Source organism: Thunnus thynnus, chromosome 8 (assembly GCF_963924715.1).
Source record: "Thunnus thynnus chromosome 8, fThuThy2.1, whole genome shotgun sequence".
Taxonomy (NCBI): Eukaryota; Metazoa; Chordata; class Actinopteri; order Scombriformes; family Scombridae; genus Thunnus; species Thunnus thynnus.
The window spans coordinates 18,237,958-18,265,774 of record NC_089524.1 but is presented as its reverse complement, the minus strand read 5'-3'; the positions used below and the strand labels follow the sequence as shown (position 1 = coordinate 18,265,774).

The window sequence follows — 27,817 nt, the reverse complement described above, 5'->3', positions numbered from 1 at the left end:
TACATTTAATCAAGGACATTCTTATGAAGTGTATTTTAGGCTTGAGTTTCTTGAGCACCTTTCCATCTGTCTAACCTACAGTAAACAGAGTATCAACATAATTCACTGTTGTAACTGTTTTTCCTGTCACAGGGGATAAGGATGGAGGCCTTGTGTCCCGTCACTATATCAGACTTCTCAAGATTTTTGCAGAATGACTTCCTGCAAATGCTGCCTAATATGCTCCATCATCACACAAAAGGAGGAAGCCAACATCAGGGAGGAGCTACAGTACAGTGATAATCTCAGTTCTGGGAAAAAGCAGCGAGCCACTGGAGTTAATTACACCAAAAATATTTATTTAGTTGAGTCACTGAGTAGTGAAAAGGGAATCGAAAGTGGGTTAAGGTTATATGCCTTTCATGATGTGTCTGGGGAGTGTTACAAAGTTTCACAGCCCTCACATTGCACAAAAATAAACAACAGGTCTCAAATAGGACTGTGAAGAGGACCACACCTACTAATACTACAACATTATGAGTCAGTCAACAAGCTTCACTAATGCTGACCACCCTACACAAGCCCAACCCTCACACATTAAACACCATGCAGAGATTGACCTCACACCGGAAAATATGTGAGGAAGATGCCATCTACTGGACACTCTGAGCAAGACACTCGCAAAGAGAAGGTGTCAGTGACGACACACAGACACCTGATCCTGACTTCAGTGTACAGCTGCAACGATAAGTTGATTAATCTATTAGTCAATCAACAGAAAATTAATCACCAACTATTTTGATAATAGATTAATCATTTTGAGTCATTTCTTAAGAGAAAGTTTCTAAAATTCTCTTGTTCCAGCTTCTTAAATGTGAATATTTTCTTCTTTTTTTTTTAGTCTTCTATGACAGTAAACTGAATATCTTTGGGTCGAGACAAAAAAAGACATTTCAGCCCTACTTCAGTGTCAGTCTGGATCCAAGTTATTTCATTACCAGCTGCATTACTACTTTACTTTTCACATTAGGTTGAAGATATATATTCATCTGCAGTTCTGAAAGGAAATCACTGGTCTAGCCTCTAGATATAATCACAGGTCAGGTAGTTTCATTATCAGTGCTTCAGATTCCTCATTAACAACATGCTAAATTGAATTGTACAGACACAAGGTGTTACTCAAGGTGTAACCATCAAATATACAGGTGTAGGCCTGCTAGAAACTCTTTCTCACATAAGACAAGTTTCACTTCACAAGTTTCACTTGTCTTATGTGTAATTAATAACATTAATGACGGCTGCATTCCATTCAGCTGTTTCCAAGCCAGGGCCCTGATACTATACTATACCACCACAGCTTTCCGACAACTAAATGTAACAAACATCATCAGTTTTATCAGATGCACCTGTCACAATGCCTGCTGTGAGAAACATCTAAAAGAGCGGTTTGTAGGCATACAACAAGTTTTTGTGTTTTTGACATTCTATAAGACTTCATTCACTCAGGGCAGTTATTTATAAAATTTGTTACAGGGAATAACACATTTTAAAATACCGGAGGTAGGAAAGGTAGAAAAATCTTAGTGAATTTTAGGGCAGAAAAAAATAATGTCAAGTATTTGGAAAGCACCAAATAACATGATAAATTCTCACAGACAGTCGCATCTTCCATTAAAGTCAATTAAACATGTAAAATCAAAGATGGCGCAGGTTTCCTCTTCTGCCCCACAAAGAGGCTTTGGTCCTGCTTGAAACAAAGAATATTAATATGGAGGTTATCAGAAGCATCTCTTTATGCAGTGGCATTATTACATTACAAGATTTGGCAATGTCCCTCATCTGGCTCTGTCGTGATCGTACAGCAGAAATTAACCACGTCTTCAAAAGATTACAGCATGAGTGCTTTCCCATTGCCTCCTAAATGCAAGAAAGTCTGCTCCCTTGTCACTTCTTGTAGTAAAAGCACAGATGTTGCTAATAACATTAATGATGGCTCCTTTTGATTCAGGTGTCCCAGTAAGTCATGACAGTGTGAAAGTGACCCAGTATGCATGATACAAGGACCCTGAAACTGAAGCAGCTAAATGGAATTCAGCCACCATTAAATATATAATTTACACCTGTGTTATTTCTACTGTGTTATGTCAAAATGTCTTCCACAAAAAAGGCTTCATACCAGCATACCACAATAAACTGTCCCTAAAGTTAGACATCTTTACTGTGATTACAATTAAACAGTAAAACATTAAAACTCAGTATATCATTACTCTATTAATGGCTGAGAAATACATTTGTTATTATTGTGTGTATTAGGTTTTTGTGGCCTCTTGCTTTAAACTGCAACTGTCCCAGTGGATCAATATTCTAAAATAAATTCCGAGTAATCAGTCCCTTTTGTGCAAGCTTAAACAAAGCACAGGAAAGGACTGCCTTAGCATGCATATGAGGGTGACTCCCTGCACAGATGGGCCAAGGTGCTGCTCCAAACCAGTCCGATGTCATTCCTGCATCAGGCACAGCACAGAGCGCCTCGGGCCAAACGGCCTGCTTAATTTATACACCCTATGATGAGAATGTTTGCTTTTGTCCACATGCCAGGTTTTGAGAGCCGTCACCTTCTGCAGCTTCACTCCAACCCTTAAAAATGTCACACACCTCTTTAGGGCTGAGGGAAAGAGTCATTCCTAACTTGATTAGGCCCATATAAAACAGATTAGAATATCCTTGTGTATGCAACCACAAATTTGAACAAAATAGAGTTGTGTGCCTAGCACATGAGGCCTATTGGAGACTTTTTATCAAGTTTCTCCACCTCTGTAAAGATTTGAGTTTGGGGACTTTATATCATGGTTCAAAGTGCTTATTAGTGATTTTGGAGAGGACACTGGCTTAGGTGTGGCCCCAGAAGCAACTCTGCTGATCCAGTCCTGTCAGTGTAGGATTAATACATGACATATAAAGACAGTATTAGTGCATAAAGTGCTCAGATAAAAAAAATGGAAATGTGGTGTTTAAATAACTTGTAGGCCTGTCTTTGGCATAATGAAGCCACAGGAAGTAAGTCGTAGTAGTATCAGATAGCATACTCTTTGATTTTCTCCATTTCAGTTTCACATTTTAATCTGATTGTGGCTGTAATGATTCCTTTCCTCTAAAAAAAAAAAGAAAAAAGAGCAGCGTCTTTTCTCTGTTGAGGGCTGGATCAGTTTAGCTTCTGACAAAATAGTTCTCTGACTACCTCCACCGGTTTTTCCTGAAGATGTGCCCCAGGCTGTATCAGGTCGAGAGAGAGAAAAAAAAACACACTCAGTGTTTCCGATTAAAGATGATTGGTGCTTTTTCTGTTACAGACTAATATAACAAAATCTGGAGAGAGCACAGGTTGTTTTTTTGTAATTTTCTCTCGTTTGATTTACATTTACACAACAAATATAAGCCTTTGAAAGACTGAAACTTATGGAGAGAAGATGACTGGCAGTCTCTCTCCCTCTCTCTCTCTTTCTCTCATGAGTGGGTGTGTCTTCATGTCTCAACACGGTGTGCTCCAGTTGATAGACAGCTGCACTCACCTTTTTACCTGCTAGGTGAAACACGGAAAAACATTCAGTCCTGAGAGTTGATTTTAACGCTGACCCAATACAGCAACTTGTTCATCATACTCAAGCCGCTTGAACTATTTGATGACACAGGTGAGTTACCTTTAAATACATATTGATCTGTTTTCTCTCTGTGTTTCCTCGCTAGTTATGATGCTTGTCACCATGTTCTTTTCAGTTTTCAGTGCCTGCTCAGCAAACACCTGTTGTGGCTGGCCTGTGACTGTCTGCTGCAACAGTTGTGGCACACAGTACTGAACTTAATTAATCAGCTAACATGTCAAACGAGTTTGAGCCTGAACATAATTAAATATTTGCTTGCGGTTGTGAGCTTCTGTATTATTTGTATTTTGTGTTTCAGCAAGTAGCTATAAGAAGAGCTCGATCAATGATGTGCCACTGACACATATTTCCACCCTCACATTAACTGTAACTCTGTTTCTTCTTCACAGGATTATCTCACAGCAGTTCTGTTACCCGCACAGCTGGAAACTTTGCCTGGGAATTTCTGTGCTCAAAAATTTCAGTCATTGTTTCTGGTCGTGTGTGTAATGTGCATCCAAGCCCAAACAGGAATTTGCACGACCAAGTTTCGGATGGACTTTTGTTGGGCAGCTCTTCAAAGATTGGCTGAACATTTCCAGCTGTGATGCAAAATTGAATTCTGCTACTAAAAATGTGACATATTCATGTAGTTAAAACATTATTTCCGTATCCAGATGGATGGGAACACTTCTGAGCTCAGATGACCTGGATTGGAAAGCATATCTTAAATCTGCATAATCGCAGAATTACTCACAGCATTGGAAATGACAAACAACCAGCCAAACTGCAGTTAGATTTAATCAACCTATCAGTGTTTCAAATATCTAAGCAGGTCTCATCTGAAGAGCATTTTAGCTTTCACCAGACACTAAAGCCACTTTGAGGAAAGCTGATATTCTGTCTAATGTGGAAACTTTTTAATCTCCCAGCAGCAGCAACCACAGCAGCCACTTTTCTGGTTATGGAGGTGAAGCTTCCAGTAGTTTGGTTGTGACATATCCCAACTGAGGGCATGGCAGTGGTGTTACCACATGCAGACGAACCATCAGTATGTCAGGTATGTTGGTGAACCAGCTCCACGCAGCTCAGGTGTTGGGTGTAACTCTGTATTTTCCTTGACTGCTGCATGATTTATTAAAAATGCCAACAATAAAAGATTCAAAGACTACCCGCCATTGTGTTTCTTATGCACACAAGGAAACTGTTGCACAATGAACAGACTAAGCTTATGATTGAGTTATAGATATGAGTAAAAACATAAAGAATTAGTCCAGTATGAAAGTATTTGTGTGTTTTTAAAAATAAAAACCCATCTAAAATGTTGCAAATCATCTTAATGTATTTAATTTTATGACATGTACCAGTTTAAATAAATATGAAAAATAAATGCTTGTACTACTGTTTCTATAGGACACATAGTAGCCAGTGCCGTCATTTTTAGCAAAGTTTTCTTGTCAATCAATGGTCTTTCCTCTTGGATAGTTAATATTTGTATACACAAACAGCTGGAGGCCTGCGCATAGTTCAAACTGGTTTCCCTTTCATTTGGTTTTGCTGAGGGACAGCAGGATGATTGTGTGTGAATTACGTGCAACAATACTGGTAACAAGGCGAGTGACACATTACTCAAGACAAATGTGACACACACCAGGGTTCCAGCTAACACCACAATTTAAAATGCAAATGTATTTTGTCACTTTTGCAATGCAGATTTTCTCCACCCAGGTTTCAACAGAGCTGAAGATGAGACGTCTTTTCCTGGATGCTGTGGGCAGTTTTTGTCGATCTGTGGAAGCTTAAAACCTGTACTACAGGTAGACGATGTGTCACCTTTGTGGTTAGGTGACATTCTGGCAATGAGGGTAAAGTGTGATAAAAAAAAAAAACCCAATTGCTTAAGGAACCCCACAGGCATTTTTCTCAAGGGCATTTGAGGTCTGAACCTGTGTGTTGTAATGGTTTGATGGTACTCCAAAGCAATGAGTAGCATCAAGTGTTTCAGTGGCCTAACTGCAGCTTCATGAATGAGTCATGAACACCAGAAATGCTGATACAGTTTATTACATTTTGAGATGCAATAGGTAAAAGCAACTTGTTAATTCATTTTACTTAAAAAAAATTCTGTTACAGCATGTTCCAACACAGATGTGTTGATTTACGATTGGTCGATTGCATACAAGCCCCGGATTAAAGAAAATTAAAACCGTAACACATGTTTGATGTAGACAACACACGACTCCAAAGTGATGCACAACATCCACAAATACACAATCAAAGACGCATCCTGATCAGATCCATTTTGTACATTTTTTTCCCCTCCAATTGTCGACATGTCCACATGGTGGTGCTCTTGTCAAAGAATAAATTAGGAGTCCTACATTGGTGGGTGTGGCAGCTCTGCTACAACCACAACAATTTTAAGCTTTTCCCTGAAAAAAAAATTCAACATATGGCACATATCCCGTTCTGTCACCAGCAACTAGCACATATTATAAATTCAATAACACCTGAATGTCTGTCATCAGCAATACAAACATACATCTCACACTTGGGTAAAGAAAACTACAATTTTTTTGTTTTTTGAAGGCTGATTTATGATTTCAGTATCATTTATTACAATGTGAGGACTTGGAAGTAGCACTGAAGTCAACCAGTTAACTCAAGGGCTTGAATGTGCTCCTAGATTTTCCACTGCACACTATCCTTATTCATTATGAGACGAAAATTACAAATTACGGAGCAGTAAAAACACTAAAATAGGTCCCTTTGAGCAGTAATATATATTTTATGTCAGTTTTCTCAATGAATTTCCCTCCATCCAGATGCACTTCTATTGTGGGAGTCTTTTCTTTTTCTGCAGGCAGGAAGTGAAGTCAGCCTTTGAGGTTGAGACAATGAGAGGAGGACTGGAAGTGACAGCGGGAAAGCCTAGGAAAATGAAAATTGAGGAAACAATCTGAGGAAAATATTGTATAAAAATAAAATATAAGGCTCCCTTTCTAAACGAAGATAACTAGGGGGAAACACAGTACAAGGGACTGGACAGAATCTTGTGTTTTCCACAATAGGGAACATGATTTGGTAGCACAAGTATAAAAAAAAAAAAAAAAAAAAAAAAAGATATTTACATTTAAATAAAACAAGAGCAAATATTCAATCGCACAATGTATGTGCCATTAGCACAAGCATGAATTCAGGATGGACACAAACAAGCAATGTACATGCATTTCATTTTGGTACTTTTATGGGCTTCGCACAAAATGGCTACCAGTTTTGGTTTATAAATGACAAGCTGATATGAAAACGTGTCAGAAATGTGATATATTGTACAGCAGTATATTAGCTAACACATATTTTACTCATTCAAAAAGAGATAATTATTGGCTTTTTGTGGCTTTAGCCCTTTGTGATAAAGAGGGAGCCAGATAATTTGATATAGAGCTGAAATGCATGTACACAGTTGGACACTTTCAGTAAGCATGCACATATAAACAGTGAGTCATACACAGAGTATCATCCTTCCTATTTCATGTTAAGAGCAATGGGGTTAAAAAGTGCCCCTTTCAAGCAAAAAAAACAACAAAAAACGCAGCCTACAGCCAGTTTAAAGGTCCATGGATCATCACAGGGTGGTAAACATGTCAAAGCCAAAATTACCAGCATCTTGATAAAGGCTCATGTTTATGTTTTGTGTGAATACAGCAACAGAGACGTACCCCTCCGGACTCATACGCCATGTGTGGCACATGTAAAGGGCCTGTGCAGCCTCGTTGAACAGCATGACGGGAGAAGAAAAACTGCAGCACGGGTGTAACAAAGCAGCTGCCATGTTGGTATCTAAGACACTGTAGCAGCCATGTTGAACCAAACAGGCACATCCCATGAAGAGAGAGTCATGAGGGATTTGAGATTGCATGGTTATATCCAGCAGAGGCCTTGAGCCCTTGTGATGGGACGAACATCAGCACATGATGACCACAGCGAGAGAGGAGCCGCGTCCTCTGTTTCAACAGCTTTGAAGAAGAATTGAGGGAGTTAATGTCACAAGGCTGCTCTTTTGGCTTGTCTTGATGTTGTGTCAGTTAAAAGAAATAATGGTGATTAATCACAATTTACAAAAAGAAAAAAAAAAAAAAAGAAAAAAGAAAAAGATGAGTGTGGTTCCAGCACTCACGCACAACTTCGGAGGGTATTTTTTAAAAAATCCCATTGCCAACTCATTAGCTTGTCCCAAAGCTTTTGGTCAATAGAGTGTGAATGGTTGAAAACAAAAAGATAAATAAAAGAGGGGACACAGGAGGACTGACGGCATGTCTGGACACGGTTGAGAGCCTGAGTCACCGCTTGTAATAGGCACCTGGAAAAGATGGAAGAGACACAGAGATCCATCAAGAGTTTGATACATCAGTATTTGCATTTGTACTGCACTTTTCTTCTTTTCTATGTGGTTCTGCTGGCTGGTTTCTGCTTTTCATGCTTACTGCTCTTCTAGTTATGTGAAACAATGACAGTTTATGCTCAAAATAAATCGCTCCCCAGGGTGTCCACCATGAACCACAATGTCTCAGTTTCGAGTTCAGCCGGGGTACGTGGTTGCATGTCCTTGCCTATCTCTCTCTCTCATCATTTCCTGTCATCTCTCTACTGTCAACTCACTAATTATAAAAAGCAGAAGATATAATATATACAGATGACCTATGTGTGAATTTAAGCAGAGGTATGTACACGATCTTATCACATACATTATAGGAGGGGTTGTGTGAGCTGATCATTCTGTTTTAAGCTAAACTTAAACCTGCAGCTGGTATATTGACCAGGGAGCAGGGATGTGCAGAGAGCCCAGTATTTGTATTTGCATCTGTATTAGTTGAGGCAGCAAAATTATTTGTATTTGAATAAAAGAAAAAAAATCCTGCTCTTGTTTATATATTACACTTCTAGTTTTAGGATATTAAAGTGTTAAAGTAAGCATTCTTCAATAAACTGTTTTGAGAGGGAGAGTTCCCACACCGGGTTTCAAACCACAAACATCTGCACTGACCACTCAGCTGAACCTCCGCTCTGCCAGATAGAGATCTGCAGCTGTTTATACACCAATGATACAGGGGCAGAAAACAATGTAAGTCCCAACCTGCGCACTGTTATTTAATTTTTTTTTTTTTCCTTCTTGAAAACAAATCATTTTAAAAATATTTGTATGAAATAAATATTCGTAAAAACCCACTATTTGTGCTTTTCTGAAAACCGTATTTGGCTCCACCTCTACTAGGGAGGTGCCAGTATTACACTTGCATGCTATGGTTATTGTGGCCAAAAATGTCACACCATTAAACTTTTCTGAAATACTACCATTAGTGCTAAAACATAGTGAAATTACTTTACACCATGATCACCTTGGATCTAATCAAACTGCAAAAACTGAACAGAGAACTGTATATTGTTGTATTCTGCAAGTGTGCTAAACAACACTACACACAAAGCAAGCTGGCAGTTCAAAGTTTAAGATGGTTAATGGAAATTATTATAAATGCAGCTCACTTTCGCTTTCTCTTAGATTCTATGCATATTTTGATTTGTTTTGGGTGTTGCTAGCTGTGAAAGAACCAAAAAATGCTGCACACTGTTGAGCTGTTTTGTGTTAACGGTAGCCTCTGAAAACAGCAATAATCATAGTAATAGAAATGGTTGGCGGTAACCACAGTATAGAGTAAAAACAGCACACCGGCACATCTCTAACATGGAGATCATACCTTTGTAAGCAGCCTCAGGTCTGGTGGGAGCACGAGGGGGAATATGGTGGTCTGAGTGGCCGTAGCCGGCGTTCACATTCTCATAGTCATGTGTGCGAGGCTGAGGAGGCCTGAGACAGTAGAGGTGACAGACAGAGGGAAAAAAAAAAAGAAGAAAACAGAACGAAAAATAATGAAATGATTGAGTTTCTGCTTCTTGGCTGACTGGGAATATTTGGTGGAATTTTGTTTTATTTTGGTTTTTTTTTTTACCTGACAGGCTTGTTGTGGTTCCTCTGCCTCTGGTATTCATATTCATCTCGTGTTCGGGGCCGGACAACTTCCTCCGAATTCGGCTGTAAACCAATAAAATTATGGCTCATTAAATTACAGTTCTTATACCACAGTGGAAATATACTTTTATGGAAAGAAAAAAAAAAAGTTGTACCGTGCAAAAATAATTCCCCCCCAAAGCACGACTTTAAGAAATAAGTCAAATGAGTACGGTTATGGAAAAATTACCCTGTAGTCTCCCTCTGGCCGCCTCCTTTCCATTGCCATCCTCTCCATAGCCAACCTCTCCCTCTCTCGTTCCTTCTCTTTCTCCCGTTCTCGATTCTTCCTGTACTCCTTTTTCTCTTGTTCCATCAGCAGTCGAGCGATTTCCTGCCAGAGCGAGACATCAGACACATCCACAACCGCAGAGAGATCTCCATATCCTTCAAGGTGTGATGCGTGGGCGACACATTGACTGCATTTCAGGTCAAGGCACATTTCTATACTGCATTTCGACTGTCACCTTTACTTCTACTCAAGGATAAAAAGGTCTGAAAACACCTTGTTCATGGACACATTTTAAAAGAGACTTTAATAACTATAACACCACTTGCACAATAGTAGATTATTTCTTTTTACATAATCTTTGGCCAGAAAGAGGTAAGTTCAGACATGGTTTTATATATTCAGGGTTATATGACAATAAAGCAGATTCAATTGGCTGAGCATGGAAATGAAAGGATTTTAAAAAAAGAGGACAGACAGTATAAGAAAAGTTTCCAGACTCCATGCCCACTCACCTCATCCTGCGCCACTTGAGCTGCACGCACATGGCCCTTGCTCGCCTGAAACCAAAAGACAATTAAAAAGTCACATTTTTTCACGATGTGGAGCACATTGTTCCATTATATAACATAACATGGGAAATGACTGACTGTCTGGGACTGAGTGCTTTCGGTTTGTTTTTTTCCTCGGGTTTCTAGTCATTTACATCATAGATGGCTACATCAGATTGTGCTTTTTCAATGTTTCCTCCATATTATTTCCAAATATTAAAGTAGGCACAGAAGAGCTTTAGTTAAAGAAACTCTATGGTGCAATTCTGCTGTTTATTTAAGGATGCCAAAGTGAAAGTGGACACACGATATAAATCATCATTTAAACCAAAGGTGCTTACACATTTTCTTTTTCTTTTTTTGCCCAAAAGCCTCAATCCATAATTTAAAACCATTCAAAATTGAATTGTTTGATGAACTGATTTTGTACTTTTTATACTGGGACATAATTTTGATATCAGACTTATTATACACTGACTTTTTGGTATTGAATTTATTGTTGGCTTAATATCGGACTTTGTAAAACAGACATTCGAGCATAATACAGAAGCTGGAAGTTATTATGCAGCTCTTGCTCTTTGTGGCCTTCAGCAATACGGAAGTTTAAGTGCTTGAGGTCAGTCTTGGCCGTATTACCAGGTATTAATGTCTGCACTTATATAATACACAGTCACAAGTTTTGGCATCTCTCACCATAACTTGGCAGCGTAACAGAGTTGTGTTTTTTGGTTGTCTGATTATGTTTTAATCTTGCACCTGACTGTTCACCTTTTATAATGCTCAGATAAATAAAATAATTCCTGGTTTCCTTCTTCACCTTGACTTCCTCCTCCTGCATTCTCCTGGCTACCTCCATGTCCTTCAGCTCCTGCTCACGGAGATCCAGCTTCGTCAGCCCTTTGGTGGCCTCGTTGACTCCATACTCAGTTTCTGCTACTACTGCTCCACTCACTCTGTGCACAATTCGTCCTGCGGGTGTCACCACATTATATTAACAATAGATTATGGCTACAACTAATGGTAATTTTTCAAGTCTTTAAGATATCAGACAATTGTGAAAAATTACAACTGGAGTTCAAGACCACGTCTTCGAATTATTTTGTCCGATCAACAGTCCAAAACCAAAGAGAATCAATTTACAATTTACATGATATAACAAAAAAGATCAGCAAATCATCATTTGAGAGACTGGAGCCATAATTTCTTTTTGGCATTAAATGACAAAATAAATGAATAAAATAATCATTGAATAATTTTCTGTCAACTGATCGATTAATCTTTGAATCGTTTCAGCACTACGGTAGATACAACTGCAGCTGGATTTAAGCTATAAGGCAACATAAAGGGCTGCAGTGCTTGTCCACTGGTGTTTATCACTTTAATCTGTTTAATGCCTTTGACAGCTTTGAGATAAGGTAGGACAGTAGAATCACACCCAGCTCAGCAGCCCTGAAGCCCTTTATGAATGTGCAATTTTTTACGTCATCTATGGAGCTATTCTACTAGAAAATCACAGCAAACATTTCAGTGTCAGTGTAATCATTTCCTCACTCAATTCAATAACACAGCAGTCAACACAAAAATGAGCCACAGCAAAACCCCACAGCACAACAGAAACAAATCCAATCACTTCAAGCATCAAAATCGAAATCACATCAAGTCATCGGAAATTACTGTGAAATCGTCGTCGTCCTCATGAGAACAGAGAAAATTGAGCGTCTTCATTAGTGATTGCGATGTTAGATAAACCCACCACCTGAGATTGCCGAAAAAGCAGCTCCAGCACACCACACAAACGCCCCCGCAGAGCCCAGAGGGAGATCTCGGGGGGGGGGGGGGTACCTGTCTCTCCGTTGGGGTGAGTATGACTGCGTTCCCTGCCGGGACCCTCCCCCTGCTGAGGGTCCCAGAACTCCCTGGTGTCCCCTCTCCCTTCGTAGCTCCTGTGCTCGTAAAACACCTCTTCGGGACCGGAGTGGACACGCTGCCGGCCCCTGGCCCTCATCTCCCTCTCACCGTGATCCTCTTCCTCCTCCCAGGATGACCTGCCCTCCCTTGGCATACGCTCCGAGAAATCCTCATCCAGTCCTCTGTCCCTGCTCCTGGTTCTCACTCGTTCATCTTTCTGTCTCTGCCTGTCTCTCACTCTGTGTATGTCCCTGCTCTGTCCTCTATCTCTGGATCTTTCTCTGTCTTTTCTTCCTCCTCTCGCCCCCCTGAGGTCCTGCTCCCTGTCCCTCCTTTGGTCTTTTCCCAATTGCCTCTCCAATTCCAGGTCTCTGCCCCTGTCTCTGTCATGTTTCCTGTCCCTCTCTCTGACCCATGCCTTGTCTCTCTCTATGAGGATCTCTGGCTCAGGTGGTCTGGCTGGTCTCTCTTTCCTCCTTACCACTCTCTCTGTGTCGTCCCCCTGAAGGCCCCTGGCTCTGCCAGTCTCTGTGGGTTCATAATTTGGGTACCTGTCTCCATGTTTGCCTCTGGAGGGCAGCAGGTGTTCTGGGTATGGATCTGCATGCCTGCTCCGCCCTCCCTCTGCCACTAGGTAGTGCTCAGGGTATCTGGAGTGGCTGTGGGGCGCTGCTGGGTCCTGTTTGGGGTACCTGCTTCTTTTTGGCTCAACTGAGCTGTAATCTGGGGAGTAATCACGATGCGAGCTCGCTGGAGCATACACATCATATCGGCCTGGGGAACTAGAACTAGATTTGTGACGGGTATGTTTGTCCAAGTCGAGTGGCTTTCTTGCAGCTGAGATGAAGGAGAGAGGGCGGCAGGAGGGCGGCGTTGAGAATGACGATGGTTGATGAGAGCATGGAGATGTGAGAAATAACACACAGGAATGATATGAGCTGAGGTGGTTAGTAAGCACTGAGTTAGTCATAGCACCTGTGAGGAGAGTGATGGTGAACAGTGTTTCCCCTAGCATTTTTTTTCCAGCAGCAGTGCTGTTGTGCGCCCGCAGAGCCCACATTGCCAGGACCAGTATTTACGCACACCAGCAGTGAAATAACTTAGAAGTACTTTGGAATGTTTCCAGGTTTATTCATGTTCATTGAGCCATGTGTGATAATTTATGGGAACTTCTGGCACCAGAAGGATTCTGGAGGCCCAGATAGCTGTAGTTGTAATAAATGTCAACATAGATCAGGTTTGGGAAGAAAATTTGATGTTATTTGGCTAAAAACAATGCTTTTTCAAATCATTTTGGACCTTTCAGTATTTATCAAAAAAATAACCCCAAAAAACCCCACTGGTTAAAGTTTTTCACAGTACACTCAGACATTAGCAAGAAGTGAAGATAAACATGCTCACTGATGAAGTAAGCACTGTTTCCTGAAGAAATCCCAATTCCACAAAAGGATTACAAATTGATTTATATTTTAAATATAACTAAATATTGTTTCCAGAGCAGCAACAGTAATGTTTACAACAGCAATATTTGAATGGAAACAAAAATAACACGTCAATAAAAATAAATCATATTTCTGACATGAAAATACTGAGTGAAGTTTAGAAAGATGAAGAACACAGACATCAGTCGCTATAAGTCATTCACATCCCGACAGCAATCAATAAATCAAATGCTCTGACAATAAAAAGACAAAAATCTGATATCTTTGGCTGTTGCATGCCTGTAATAAGTCCATGTCTGTAATGGATGGCTGACTGGCCTGTCTACCTATACCTGCCTACAGGGTCTGAAATTAACATCCGCTTGGCACCAAATGTTGGCAGATTTTCTGTTTGGTGAGTAAATCTCAGAAGGCTATCCACCACACTGGCAGGTAAATGTTTGTACCACAATAGTCATGTATTATAATATCTGGCATAATGGCTCGGCGGAAATGACTCATGTTTGTCCCTATACAGTGTAGATAAGTGCAACGTGTTTTTTTAGGCACGTCTAAACAGTGTCGCAAAACTGTAGGAGTGCTCGAGACAAGTTTGACAATGTCTACACAGATGCATAGTATGAGCAGCATGTTTAGCAGAGCAGCAGCTCTGGGAGACTGTGACCAAAGCAGTTGAAAATATTGCTTTTCTTCATGTTTATGCTTTTTGAATCGGTGGTTTGATAAAATACAAATGGGCTTTTCACTCGCAAAAGTTTTACTGCACTTAAAAAGGTTCACTGTCTCCACCTCGGCCTCCGTGTGTGTGTTTGTGAGGAGGAGCTGAGCCCTGCCCTCGGTCAAACACCGACACAGGGAGCAGAGGAGAGGACAGAGAGCAGAAGCTGCGGCAATGACACCAGTTCCCGTTTGCTCACCACTAGGTCCAGTTTAGCTGCTTGAAGCGGAGAAAGTGCATGTGGTTTGTGAAAATTCAGTGGTGGTGTTCATCATTTAGCAGTGCTGCTGTTTAAAGTAAAATGGGGAAACACTGTAAGACAAGCTTCATACTATAGTCTTAAAGAGTGGACAAGTATTAGTTACAACCAGGTGTGGTTATTAACTTAAGAATATTAAATAGAGTGAGCTGAGAGTCAGTGGAGAAACATGTTTGGAGGCAAAATTAAAGACAGTAATGGAAATGCAGAATGATCCTAAACATTAATGTTAAGACTTTAAACACTTAAAACTTTTGATTGTGATGTACTTAACACACAATATGTGCTTTAACACCCTTGAACATCTTGTGTGTTGTTTGATGGACACAGCTGAAAATCACTACGTGGCACCCATCATGACAAATTAGCAAGTACCACATCATAAACAGAGCTCAAAAGGGGAAAAAAAAGAGAACAACATGTTCATCTCTACTAAGAAAACCATCCTGCTGGGAGTTCCCTGTGCAACTGACAAAAGTTTGAATGAAAACAGATTAGTGAAAAAGCACACAGCAGAAGTGTCTGTACTATGAGTCAGCTCAATGGAATTCCAGGTATCTAACCGGCTGTTTCACATCTGACTTTGTCTTTCAAACTTTGACCAAAGGGGACTTCTACCTGCTCTGTGCTCTAAAGTAAAGTGCTTTCTCACTTCTGTCCCATCTCCATTTAAGTACCACTTTCCATCACCCTTTTTTGCCCGTCATTTATCTGTCAAATGGAGACAGGTACTGTCCCCGTGCTGGTTTGTGTCCAACTGTGATCCACCGGATTAAGACAAACACAGCCAGAATTTCCTGTGAGGAGCAGCCAATTACACACCCTGAGAAAAAGACATATGATATAACAGACATGTGAATATGTGTGTGTGTGTGTATACATGTGGGATGGGCAGGGTTGGGTACCAAAACCCGGTATTAAACAAGCCCCGGGGCTAAATTATTGAAGACTGAATCACATCAGCAGCAGAGGGAGCGGGATCAATGATACTGACTGATGTCTGTGTTCTTCAGTCTTTCAGGAATATTATTTACTTTATAGACATTTTAAATTTGTTGCCAGTAAGATTTTTTTTATAGTTTATTATGACTTTGCTGTTGTAAACATTACTGTCGCTGCTCTAGAAACATTTAGTTAAATCTAAAATATAAATACATCCTAATACAGAATACATTTTTAAAATAATATATTTTAAAAAGCAATTATTTAGTAATGAAAAAGAACCGATAAGAGTATCAATAAAGAAGCAAACCGATAAGGAGTATAGATAAGAGTAGTAGTAATAAAATCCTAACGATACTCATCCCTAGGGATCGAACATTCTGTGTCGAAGAGATCACTTCACACACGAGCAGAAGATGGTGAAAAAGCTCAGAGATCAAATCTCAAAACTAGACATCTCTGAGCATCCTCATGATCTTGTAACCTGCATAACATCTCTCTAGTTACACACTGTGACGTCATTCCCTTACAGTATTATATGCAGGCAAAGGAGCTGAGTCTTTGTTTTACTGTGTGCTCACTCACGCCACCACAGTTGTTTACATACACACACACAAGCGCGCGCACACACAGCAGGGACATTACAGTTGAGTAGTTACTTAACTTACAACGCTGTACAACAAACACAGTGAGTCTGGCAGTGGCGCAAAATATTCTAGTATAAAGAGAGCAGGGCAGAGCGGCACAGTCAGCCAGGAAGTGGCTTCATCCCGGCCACCTGTCATGAGTGACATCTTTAGGAAAGGTGAAGCGGCAGGCAGTCCTTACAGACACAACAGGACAGACAGGCTGACAGGTGGAGACACTTGCTCAGCCCGGATTATGTCAACAAAGAGGTCAGCGTCTGTGTCTAAACAGAGGCTGAGTACCTTTCAAACCACAGCCTCTCTATGTTTCCTCTCTCCTGTTTTACATCTCATGTTTAGATCACACACACATACCACAAAGCACAATAAGTGGAATAAGTTAAAATTTCAGTATCCCAAACATTGTAAGCAGATAAAATAAGCACTATAGCAGTGGAGATTAAGCGGAAGTATTAAGGTGTCTTTGGTGAATATTTGTCAATCACCAAGAAGAACCGAGTGCTAGAAATGAGAAAAAAAAAACAACACAAAGTTGTTTTCGCTGTATTAAAATGAACTGAGCCTGATTTCCTTCTGTCATCTGTCAGATTAGATTCGGCAGGCTGAGACAGCTGGAGGAAAAAAGAGCTGAACTTTTATGAGTCAGGAGGGAACATTAAAAAGGAGCGCTGTGAAATATACTTCTCTCCTCCACTCAAACTCCCATCTGTGTCTCGAGCACTGCATTCAGAGCAAGCCACGTTACTGTCAGATAACGGCAACATTTCAGCAGCAGTCACATTTCTCATATTGAAAAACCGAGATCCCTTTCCCACGTTCTGCCTACCTTTCAGATATCTAGCAAATTCATGCTGTGTCTTCAAACTGGAGCACTGTTAAACCCATTTACAGTGGGGTTTGCTCTTGAATGGAAATGAAATTACAGATTATTGCTCCGTAGGAACATGCAAGCCTCCCTTCAAGGTTAATTATGTGCTTATAAACGCATTCCAAAATCTTAGCCTCGAGTCAGCAACAATCTTCAGCGCTGTGCTGCATCAAAAGCACACCCTCACATACCCAGAGGTGAAAAAAAAACAAGTCTACGGGAAAAGAAAAAGACATGTTCTCCCATGTCCTCACGCACATACACAAGCTCACATGGATAGAGAAACACACACACACACATGCAGATATACAGACTGCATACACACAAGCAGTCACATTAACATGAACCAGTGGTGCTCCCCTCACCTCCTTGATCCTCAAAGTACTCCTCCTCAAAGTTTGCTTCCAGATGCTTCTGTCTCCTCCTTTCCTCTTTCATCTCCTTCTCCTGCAGCTTACGCGCTATGGCCTACAAACAGACAAGGCAACAGTAAACATGTTGTCTCACAGGATTATATATATATTTTTTTTTTCTAAACAGTTTGGGCTGATTTGTAACAAATATGTCACTTTGTTTTGAGCTGTAGTTGTACTTTCTTCTTTTGTCAGTCGGTGCCGTTTCAAACATGTGAGGTTACAGTGGTGAGATGAATTGTTCCCCGATGTTTCAGCAAAATCAATTCAGTACACATATGTGCTCTAGTCAAATTAGTACTTTTTTTCATATTTTTCATATGGAGCACAAGAGCCGTGACTCCCTCCAGGTTGGAGTCAAAAATGATCAGTTGCATCTGAGATATTATGATAAGACAGTTAAACAGAAGTTGGAGGACACTCTTTAAGCCATATATGCTGCCTGAGAATGTGAAAAAAACTACTACACCAACAACATTTACGAAAATATTCTTGAGTGTACTGTAGCATCAGAACAGTCAGCTCTTTACGCAAGTTATAAACAAAATATTTGAGATAACAAAAATACAAGCCAGATCACTACGAGGAGGCACAAACAAGGCCATTATTCAACTGGAATGGCCCACCTGTTACAGTACATTGATACTAGCAGTCAGTCATTGACAGGTGGATGTAACCGACGTCATGCTTGAATGGGCATAAATGTCTGAGAGTGTGTACGTGTGTGTGTGTGTCTGTGTGTGTGCGCGCATGTGTTTCCTACCGCATCCTTCTCTTCCTGCTGCCGCTGTTGTTCAGCCTGTCGGACCAGTTGTTCCTGAATCTCCTGGGCTATCTCATTATCTTGACGCTCGCTGAAGTTTCCGTGTGTTCATGTGTGTTCAGGTGGATATGGAGAGGGAGTTGGAGAACATTAATTAACATTAATAAACAGATAAACAACTGGAAATGGCTTCACTGTAAGGAGCCAATCTCTAATAAACAATGGTCGATTGGTAATTTTGGAATCATACAAGGATGTGGATGATTCAAAAATGTTTGAATGTCTCTTAGCATGAAGGGATGTGTACATACTCTTTACACACATTCACAAATTTGAATTCCTTCTACTGTGAGGAAAGGTACATATTTGCAAATCATGTAAACGTGTAAAAACTTATTTCAATGTTCATTTGGGCACCTGACTGTTGTTTTAAGACAGACTTGAAAAATTGTGAACCCGTCATTCATAGTCTTCTGTTTTCATACATTTACTTACATTTCCACATGCAACAAACAATTGAAATAATCATGCTGCATTGGAGGAACACAGAGCAGTGAACACACCAAGTGACCAGCTTTGAAATTATCATCCAGCATGTTGTGAGAGATAGCGCGCGCGTGCTTCAGGCAGGAGCAGAAATATCCTCGCCTGCCATGATGTCGATCTCAACAGCTTGTTTTGGTTCCCTTAAATCTTTAAGAAATGTGACTTTGACAACACCATCTGCCCGGAGGGCTGGTATGCAAAGATTGTTCCTCTTTGTGTGCAGATATATGAGAAATGCTTTACTGTAAGTACGGGAAGAGCAGCTTAACTAACATGCACTTCTCCTGTGTTTGACCCCAGCAGCCGACAGCTCAGGAGGACTTCAGCTGGCGAGTAAACAGACTGCAACGGTTTCATCACTACATACTGATGCTCTATTCCCCTGTGTGTGTGTGTGTGAATGTGTGTGTGTGTTTAGTCAAATGTCAGGGTGGGTGTATATGAAGTGGCATTGGCAAGTGCAAAGAAGATGGCAGTGTGAGCTCCCAGCATGGCAGGCAGCATTGGCCTGCGAGCACCGATGGTGGAGCATCTGGCCTCTCCTCGGGGATGTGATCCCACGACTGGGGCTTTCTATATGTGGGGGTGTGTGTTTGAAACAGTGATCTCACTGAGCTGCGTGTCAGCAATTTTATTTTAATAAAATATTGCAGAGCGGAGAGAGGGATTTTAGACCTTTTTGCAGGCTTCTGTTGCAGCCCCTGATCTAGACTGAGGCAGAGGCAACAGAACGCTTGGCTATGTTTAGAAGATGTCACTGAAGCTGGATTTATGCTTCTGCTTTAGGCTTCTGGATGTGCCGCTGGAGCCAACGTGCACCTCTAAAATTTTAATTGCTGGGCCTGGGCTACAGAGCAACCACATGGCGACCACAAGGACTGTGTTTGGTTAGCTTGGGCTGCAACATATTTGAAATTGAAGACTATCTCAATCTCATTTTCAGTAAAGCTGGACACATTTTGTATCTGATCCAGCGAAGCCATTCTCTGTAGAGTAATAGCTGCTGTTTATCAGAAAGCCAGTGAAAAATGTGAAGACAATGACTTGTGATGTATAATGAACATATGACTCAGTAATGGTCTCCTCTTCAATAATCAGAAAAACATTGCATTTCTGACCTAACTAGCAAAGCAATTTCCAGAGAGCATAAAAAGAACGTAAACACACTTACTTCTGGTAATTAGAGCAGTAACGAGTAGTCAATCGACAGAACATTAATCGCCAACTACTAACGACTAATCAATTAAAATAATCAACAGATAAATTGGTAATGAAAATGATCCTTAGTTGCAGCCCTGCTGGTAATGAATGCAAGACATGATGTACAACTACTAATGTACAACAATAAAAGGGTTAAACCTACAGTGAACACTGGATCAATTCAGAGACATCTATGGCCTGACTGCTGGATCACATCACTGGAAAAGCAAAAATCTGTCTTAGCTTTAGGTTTTGAGAGTAATTACCCTCAATTACACTAATCAGAAACATGTGCTGTCAACAATGAAAATGATACAAAGCTATTATTACTATACTGATGACTTGTCTTTATCTTTGAGGGAAAACAGACATTTTCAAGTGTATAATCAATCTCATGTAATTTATCTTTCATGTATGCAATGACCTGATCCAGTTTATTAAATTAGATTTAAATTTTTACCAGAAAAATCAGGCAGCCATAATAGATTCAATGTGAAAAGAAATCCTCTCTTTTCCTTCTAAGTAGCCTTCTTTTGTCTTACAACTCTTGCGTATGTGGTTGTATTTTCTATCTCTCCCAGTGGAGATTTGCTTTGATACAGTAAAAACAAATACAAAGCGTGAATGTGTCGATGTGTGAGAGACACCCACATGTCACAGAACTGCTTCTTGCTCTGGACCTTGGCGATCTTATCCTCCTCCTCCTGCAGCTTCTTGGCCACCTGCAGGTCCTGCTGCACCAGACGGCTCTTATGGACGTTGGATGCCAAGTGGCTCTCAACTGTAGACACAAACACATAAGCGCTGCTCTTACTGCACTACTGATGAGGAATTACAGTAGATGAATGATAAAGTTTATTTACAGATCCACACTTTCTTGATGTATTTCTTTCTGAGGAGCATGGGTGTTGTTTAGAGGGTAACAAACATTGAGGACGCAGACTGTTCAGTCTCTGGTGATGAACAGAGAGCGCTCTTAGTCTCTGAGAAATGAATGTTCGCAGCTGAGGTGCTGTTCCAAGGTTGTGTGATGGCACGTTGTGGGCCATAACAGATGATAAATCCTGCCTGCTGACGCACTCACAGCACTTGGTAAGCATGGACAGCATCACTCACTCACTCGCTCGCTCAGCTCTGTTTCACCTGTCTATCGATCTGGTTCTAGCTTTCATGTGAAAAGGACCAAATTACATCTGGCAATTTACCCGTGAGAGGCTCCATAAAGTTTCTGCCTTCTGACTGGTGGGATGAAATGAGGAAACTGTGAGTCACAGCTGTGGCAAAGGGGTTGACATTGATCTTTTTTTTTTTTTTTCCTGGATGACGCTGATCAATTGTCAAAGTTTATAACACCTCAAAAAAAAATATTTGAAGGCAAAACTGATGTCACAACCCAAGATAAGGAGGCTATCATTTATCCTCTGCCACGTTTTCCAACAGGAGAATTGATTCATCTCTGTGGGCAGAAAATAAACCCAGACGGGACATTGTGACATTCGTTCAACAAACCTTGAAGAGGTCTCATATCATTCAGAAAAAGGGGGATAAGGGGGAAGAAGCTGGACGATCCATATGTCACACGTATCACTGTGGAGCTGTATACTGAAATAGTTTTGATGAAACAGAGAGAATACATTCCAGAAACAAAGACGGCAAGCACTAACGCAGCCTCAAAGAAACGTTCTCCAGGCAACGATTGGATTCTTCAGTGTTTTGCACGCTCGACAGTTTGAATAGAAATAAAAGCCAGTTGTAACTTCACATTAACTTTAGGTGAATGTGCTAAAAAGCCCCCTTTGCAATGGACATCTGTTGATCTGATCCAGGAGAAGGAAAAAAAAAAAAGAAAGAAAAGGGACACTGCAAATTTAGAGGACTGCCAGGCTACATCCACCAGCATTCTCCCCTGTGACCTTCAGGGTCAAAGGTGAAACAAACTCTTTTCCAGCTGAAACTAGATCAGTTAGTGTGGCGATAAATGGAGATGAGCCTTGGTCATGGATCACTAAAGCCTTAAAAAGGATTAATGACAAGGACGGGCCAGCCAAAACCAAATTAATCACAGCTAAAAACGGAGCCTAATCTGCATTTAGGGTATGGATGGGTGACATCTGGTCTTCTTTCTTGTAGAGCTTGTTGCATAATGCAGCCTTTAACAGTGATGTAGAGTAACATAGTCATGGAAACGTAGAAAAACAAAACTACTGTCCGGTCGAGAGAAGTGACAGCGGTTATGTTTCCCCTATCAACTCTAAATGTATCCGTTCCTTCAAAACAAAAACTCACTGAAGAAATCTGAACAGTAAGTGACTAATTTCCTGCGCTGTCTATAAACAGTAGCCTTTAGTTCCTGCCATTTCTCTATGAACGAGTGCAGGTGAAGGATATGAGAGGAGGTGTGGTGGCCATTAGCCATCTGCAGTTTTTCATTTGTGTCTGATGAAAGGAAGTCCTTGTTATGTCTGGGCCTGTGTTTGTCAGCACCTCTTGGCAGAAAATGTCCTTTCAACTTAGTTTGGTAGGCAAAGGCTAAAATAACAGTGAAGGTCAAAGATTAAAAAAAAAAAAAGAAAGAATATATAAAACCATGTTCAAATCATGGAAATTCCACAATTTAACTTTGTGTAGTTATTAAAAAAAATAAATCAGCAGCAGGGGAACAGACCTTCTACAGTGAGTCTCCAAAGTGCATTTTCACGTCATGTGAAAACGATGCTGGTTAATTACACACATGTGAGCAAACATAAAAGCTCTAGCTAATCTGATGAGGCATGCGGGGACAAACACGCAGCTAACAGAAACAGACATGTCAAGATACACAATAAAAGAGTTTGGGAGTTTGCACTTGCACATGACGTGAACACGAAATTATCTTTATAGCTGCACACACAGTGAGAAGACAATAGTATCTCACAGTGTGGTCCATATAAAACCTCTTGCTAAGCTGACTGTGCTGTCTAACTTCTATCCAGAATCTGGGAGCCGGGGGCATCTCTGTGCTACAGCTGCAGTTCACACAAATTAATGTGAACCAGACACATCACATGCACCGCTCCGCTGTTGTCACCCACAGCCCGGCCCCCCGATACAGTATTGTTGTTGCATCCTGCGCCATTCACACAGTTAACTGCATGGCTAAAGCAGGGTTTAAAAAAGGATTAATCAGGCTGCAACCACTGACGCTGCGGTTTACGCTGTTATACATTTTCCGGGTAAAGTGGAGCACTGGACGGCATTCATTTTTTTACGGCTACGCTCTAAAAACATCTTTCATAGTTTGTCCTTTTGCGAAGTAAGCATAAGGTGACCCAAGAATGCAGCATGGCAGCTAAATAGGCCTGATGCAGAAAACATTATAACAATGAATGACTTCAGTGTTTAAACAGACCGTCCAGAAAAGGGAACGGACCCATCTGTATGAACTTACTGAACTCATTTCATTCAGGACCCATCCACGGCAGCTGGACTTTTATTTGAACAAAATAAAATAATGGTTAATCTGTATGTTTCTTACTTTCTTGTTCCTGGAGGTTGTAGGCCAGGCTGTGGTCCTCCAGCACAGCAAAGTCTCGGCATACTAAAAAAGAGAAACACATAGAAAGAAACTGAAATTGAAAGAATATTTAAACAACTTTGCATAGAAAGTAAAGTTCAAAATGAGTTTTGACTATTGTTGATTCAAACTCTGATCTGTGAAGGTGATTAAGGACGAAGTTAAGGCAGAGTCTGAGGTTAAATGTTTAACATCCGGCCCATAAACAGGAAATAACTTAAAAATGACCCACAATCAAGGACAGTGGGCAAATTTAATGGGTTAACTTGAACACACAAGCAGATGTGTTGTAAAGGCAATGTTTTGTGAACTAATTTTTGTGTTCAGCGGGTCTCTATATGATAAACCAAGAAGTATTAAAGAAAAAAACACAATTACCAGTATATTCTTTTAAAAAGTGATGTATGGAATATCCTTGTGAGTTTAATGATGAAAGGCATTCACGAATGCTACATGATACTAGACATGTAAAAATAATTGAACATCTACACTTTTAAATAGATTAAAAACTGGGCCAGGCAGTGATGACTGGTCTGATAAAAAAAAAAATGTGTCCATCTGGCCAGTGGTTTGTGGTTACTTTCTGTCAGCAAAGAAATGTGAAGTGAAATGTGTATGAGGAAGCATCATTCACCCTCTGACTAAAAAAGCCTAAATTTGCAATCCTAGATAACGACTGTGCTTTTTCTAAGAAGGTATTTTGAGGTCAGGAGGGCCTTAAGAAGTGAGAAGTAGTCTCATTACTGACAAGCTGCCACTTTAAATCCCTAAACTGGCTGACAAAATGTGATGAGCAGGCGAGAGCACATGTAAAACGCTTCCCTCTAAAAGACTATTTGTGTGTCTACCCGCAGAGACAAATGTTTTTATGTATTTTGATGCAACTTATCTGAAAGCTCTATCCTAAAATACTACAAAACACTGGGATGGGATTAATCCCATGAACAAAACATATTTGTCTGTGATTCACAGTAACAGCTGTTGAGTTTTTATGGCAACTTCTCTTCCCAGCTCTGAGCTTTACGGTTAAAGCTGCACAAGTATTTCCCATTTTACATGAATATCTTCACAGCAAATCTGCACTTCAGTACAGAAAACTTTCCATTTGAATGTATCAGTATTATTGATACTGTCAACATACTGTAAACATTCATTCTGGAAACAATTGTAGGAGGGGAGTTTTCCTCAGAAACACCCGTTAGAAAGACCACACATCCATCTGACCTGCTCAGAGATGAAGCAGTTAAGATCGTCTCAGTTTGAATATTTGAGTTGTCAAATACCGACAGTTGCCAGTTCAGGAAGCTGAGATGACATTTCAGACCTTTCTCACAGACTCAGCTATTCACGCATTATAGCAGAGGATGTATGTGGCGTCTGCTTCATAGAAGTTCTGTCAACATGAATTTAACTCTCATCTGTTTACCACACATTTTGAAATCCTACAGTAAGAAACTTTTCTTCAGTAAACAGCAGATCATCAAATATAGAAGAATCAAATTAAGCCATGATTTCATCCTGCAAGAAGCCACACAGCACTCTGCTGTCGGCAGTGAATCTATTCACTGCATAAAGACCGTATTCAACTTTAAATTTAACTCTGACTACTATTGTTTTCTGTACCCTACTGATAAGTTTTCATATATTTAAATATATCATATATATTCAGTCACATGAATCCGTTCTTTGACACTAATCTTATGTTGAATGCTCTCCTCCTCGCTTTCATTACAGAGCCAAGCCACACTCAATAACCTCAAACTGCCAGGCTCAGAGCCCATCATCTGCTCTCACAAACATTACTTCATCCACATAAAAAATTAATAACCAGCAACAGACTAACACTAAGAGTTATGTGTTAGTGTGCATTAGATAGACACAGCCATGAAAAATAAATCATTTGCTAATGTTATTGACAGGCACAAACACGTCTGGGACTCAAACACCGCACTGATGAGTGGTCTAGACTGATTGTCGTAGATGTGGATGGATGGCGGCTGGGATAAACAGATGCTGGGAGGAGCAGGGCGAGACCTCCACAAAACCCCCGCTGCCTCAAACCAGTATGGGATTTGATTAACATTGACCATTTTCAACCATATGCTTAATCTTCTTAACCATGAAATCTGGCTGGTATACAGTAACTGTATGCAATAGCAGTTTTAACTAGTTTAAGGTTTGTGTGACTGTTCCTTTTATAGCATGTAAAAGTTTCTATCTTGCAAAATACAGTATTTGACTGGATCAACTCTTCACAGAAAGCAACAAGTGACAGAAGGAAATTATAGCTGCAAGCTATGGTTTCAGTTCTCTCACCATCTTTCACACTCTCAGGGCTGAACATGACCCAACACTGTGCAAAGACTATAAGACTCAACACTGGCCAATAATCAAACTGAGGCGCTGAAGCAGCTGTCGATGTAACGTTACCACTGTGCTTCATGTGCAGAGGGAAAAGGCTAAAGGCAAGCTCAGTCCATCTGTGAGCTACAGTACGAGCAGCCAGCTCACAATATTTACTATTTTTCTATCACACGAGGGATGAAATTGTAACTTTTCCAGCAGCTTTCTAAGTCAGTCTCCCTCTGCAGACTAGCCAAGTTGTGGAAATGCATGTTCTTTCTCTCTCTGCTGACCAGAATAACAAACACCCTGCTGAGCAGCTGCTTCACACCAACAAAACCACAGCATCATCCCATCCAAAAATCAGTTTCAGCATAATGAGCCCCTCTCTCCACCTGCTTTTCAACTTCACAGCTTTGCAACAAGGTGGAACAGGAGCCAAAGTTTTGGGTGTGTATTACAGTTAAAATGGCATTTTTAAAAAAAAAAATAAAAAAAAAAGCTCTTTCCTTGATGGTCCCTTTTATAGTAGTGTCTCAATAGCTACATCAGAGGTTGTGGTCTGACTGAATATGTCACATGTGTAGTTCAAAAGGTAAAAGGCCAGCAATACAAAAAACACCTCCATGTGATCAACATGACGCTTAAAAGTCACCTGTCTCCTATTTGCACTGGATTTACCCCCACTGGTGTTGTGCCAGATTGTGTATACCCATAAGAATGTGTTCCCACTTCCCACAAATCATTTCAACACAGTCCAAACAATGTGTGACACATGAATGGAAGACAAATGTGCCAGCTGTGTGTTTACTCTCTCTCTCTAAACTAGTGTTTCTACTTGTAACCTTGCCGGGAAACAGTCGTTTTTATACAGGGATACATAATCTGTATCCCGTACCTCGGCTAAGGAGTCAAATCAGTGCTGTGTGACTGACTCCAGCCTTTAAGACTACCGTGCTAGCATCTCCTTAGCAAGCTGTGCTAAACACCATCACAACCAAACACCTGCGATAAACATTAGCCTCACTACTGTCACCTATTAGCTACATATGCTAAACAGCTAGCTTTCTTCAAATGTAACCAGTGAACATGTTAGAGACGTTACCCTCTTTCACTCCAGGTAGTTTTTTCTGGTCGATGCTAACGTTACATTCAGCCATGTTGTCACCGATAATAAGTCAAACAAAACACAAAAAAAAACGTTGACGGTGAATTACACTTCCGCGTTTCTTCCCGAAGGTTAACCGCCGGTTGATTGATCGTCTTAACTCATAAACCCGATTGATGGTTCAGGTGCTGGACGGCCCTTTTGATTAGTTTCGGTTGCCACACTCTCTCGATACGTCGCTGCTGTAATTGCCTGGCAGTTCCTCTGCTGAAGCTAGCGAGTCAGATTGTCTACGAGCGTCCAGACCGCCAAGTTAGACACAGATAACACAACCTGTCCGGTTACCCATGTCGAAATAAAACACTCTCAATGCCATGTCACCAACAACAATACTGGCTTTTGACATGTTCCCAAAAATATCAAAGTATCTATCTATCTATATATTTATATCTATATCTATGTCTATATCTATATCTATATATAATTTGTTTTTATTGGTGCAGCGTGCATAAATACAAAACAGAGGTAGAGACATAAAGTGAGGAAACAACACAAGAACTAGACAACAAAACCCTAAAATAAAAACAAACAAACAAAAACAAGTAATAGCAATAATATAATAATACTATAAAAATATAACAATAGT

The 27,817-nt window shown here is 40.5% G+C and overlaps 1 protein-coding gene across 2 annotated transcripts; it reads right to left on the bottom strand.

Annotated features, from left to right (window-relative positions):
* Positions 1 to 5,663: 5,663 nt before the first annotated feature.
* Positions 5,664 to 27,490, bottom strand: ccdc50a (coiled-coil domain containing 50a). Of its 2 annotated transcripts, XM_067596881.1 has the most exons (12): positions 27,169 to 27,490; positions 23,682 to 23,744; positions 20,819 to 20,948; positions 18,422 to 18,512; positions 17,611 to 17,713; positions 12,304 to 13,206; positions 11,279 to 11,430; positions 10,426 to 10,470; positions 9,872 to 10,015; positions 9,623 to 9,705; positions 9,371 to 9,480; positions 5,664 to 7,977 (listed from the first exon to the last, which is right to left on the bottom strand). In XM_067596881.1, the coding sequence occupies exons 1-12, from the start codon at positions 27,221 to 27,223 to the stop codon at positions 7,958 to 7,960; spliced, it is 1,899 nt and encodes a 632-aa protein (XP_067452982.1). In that variant the 5' UTR covers positions 27,224 to 27,490; the 3' UTR covers positions 5,664 to 7,957. The 2 variants fall into 2 exon arrangements, with proteins under 2 accessions (XP_067452982.1, XP_067452983.1); XM_067596882.1 differs by lacking the exon at positions 12,304 to 13,206 and having other exon boundaries at positions 27,169 to 27,475.
* Between the last annotated feature and the right edge of the window lie 327 nt (positions 27,491 to 27,817).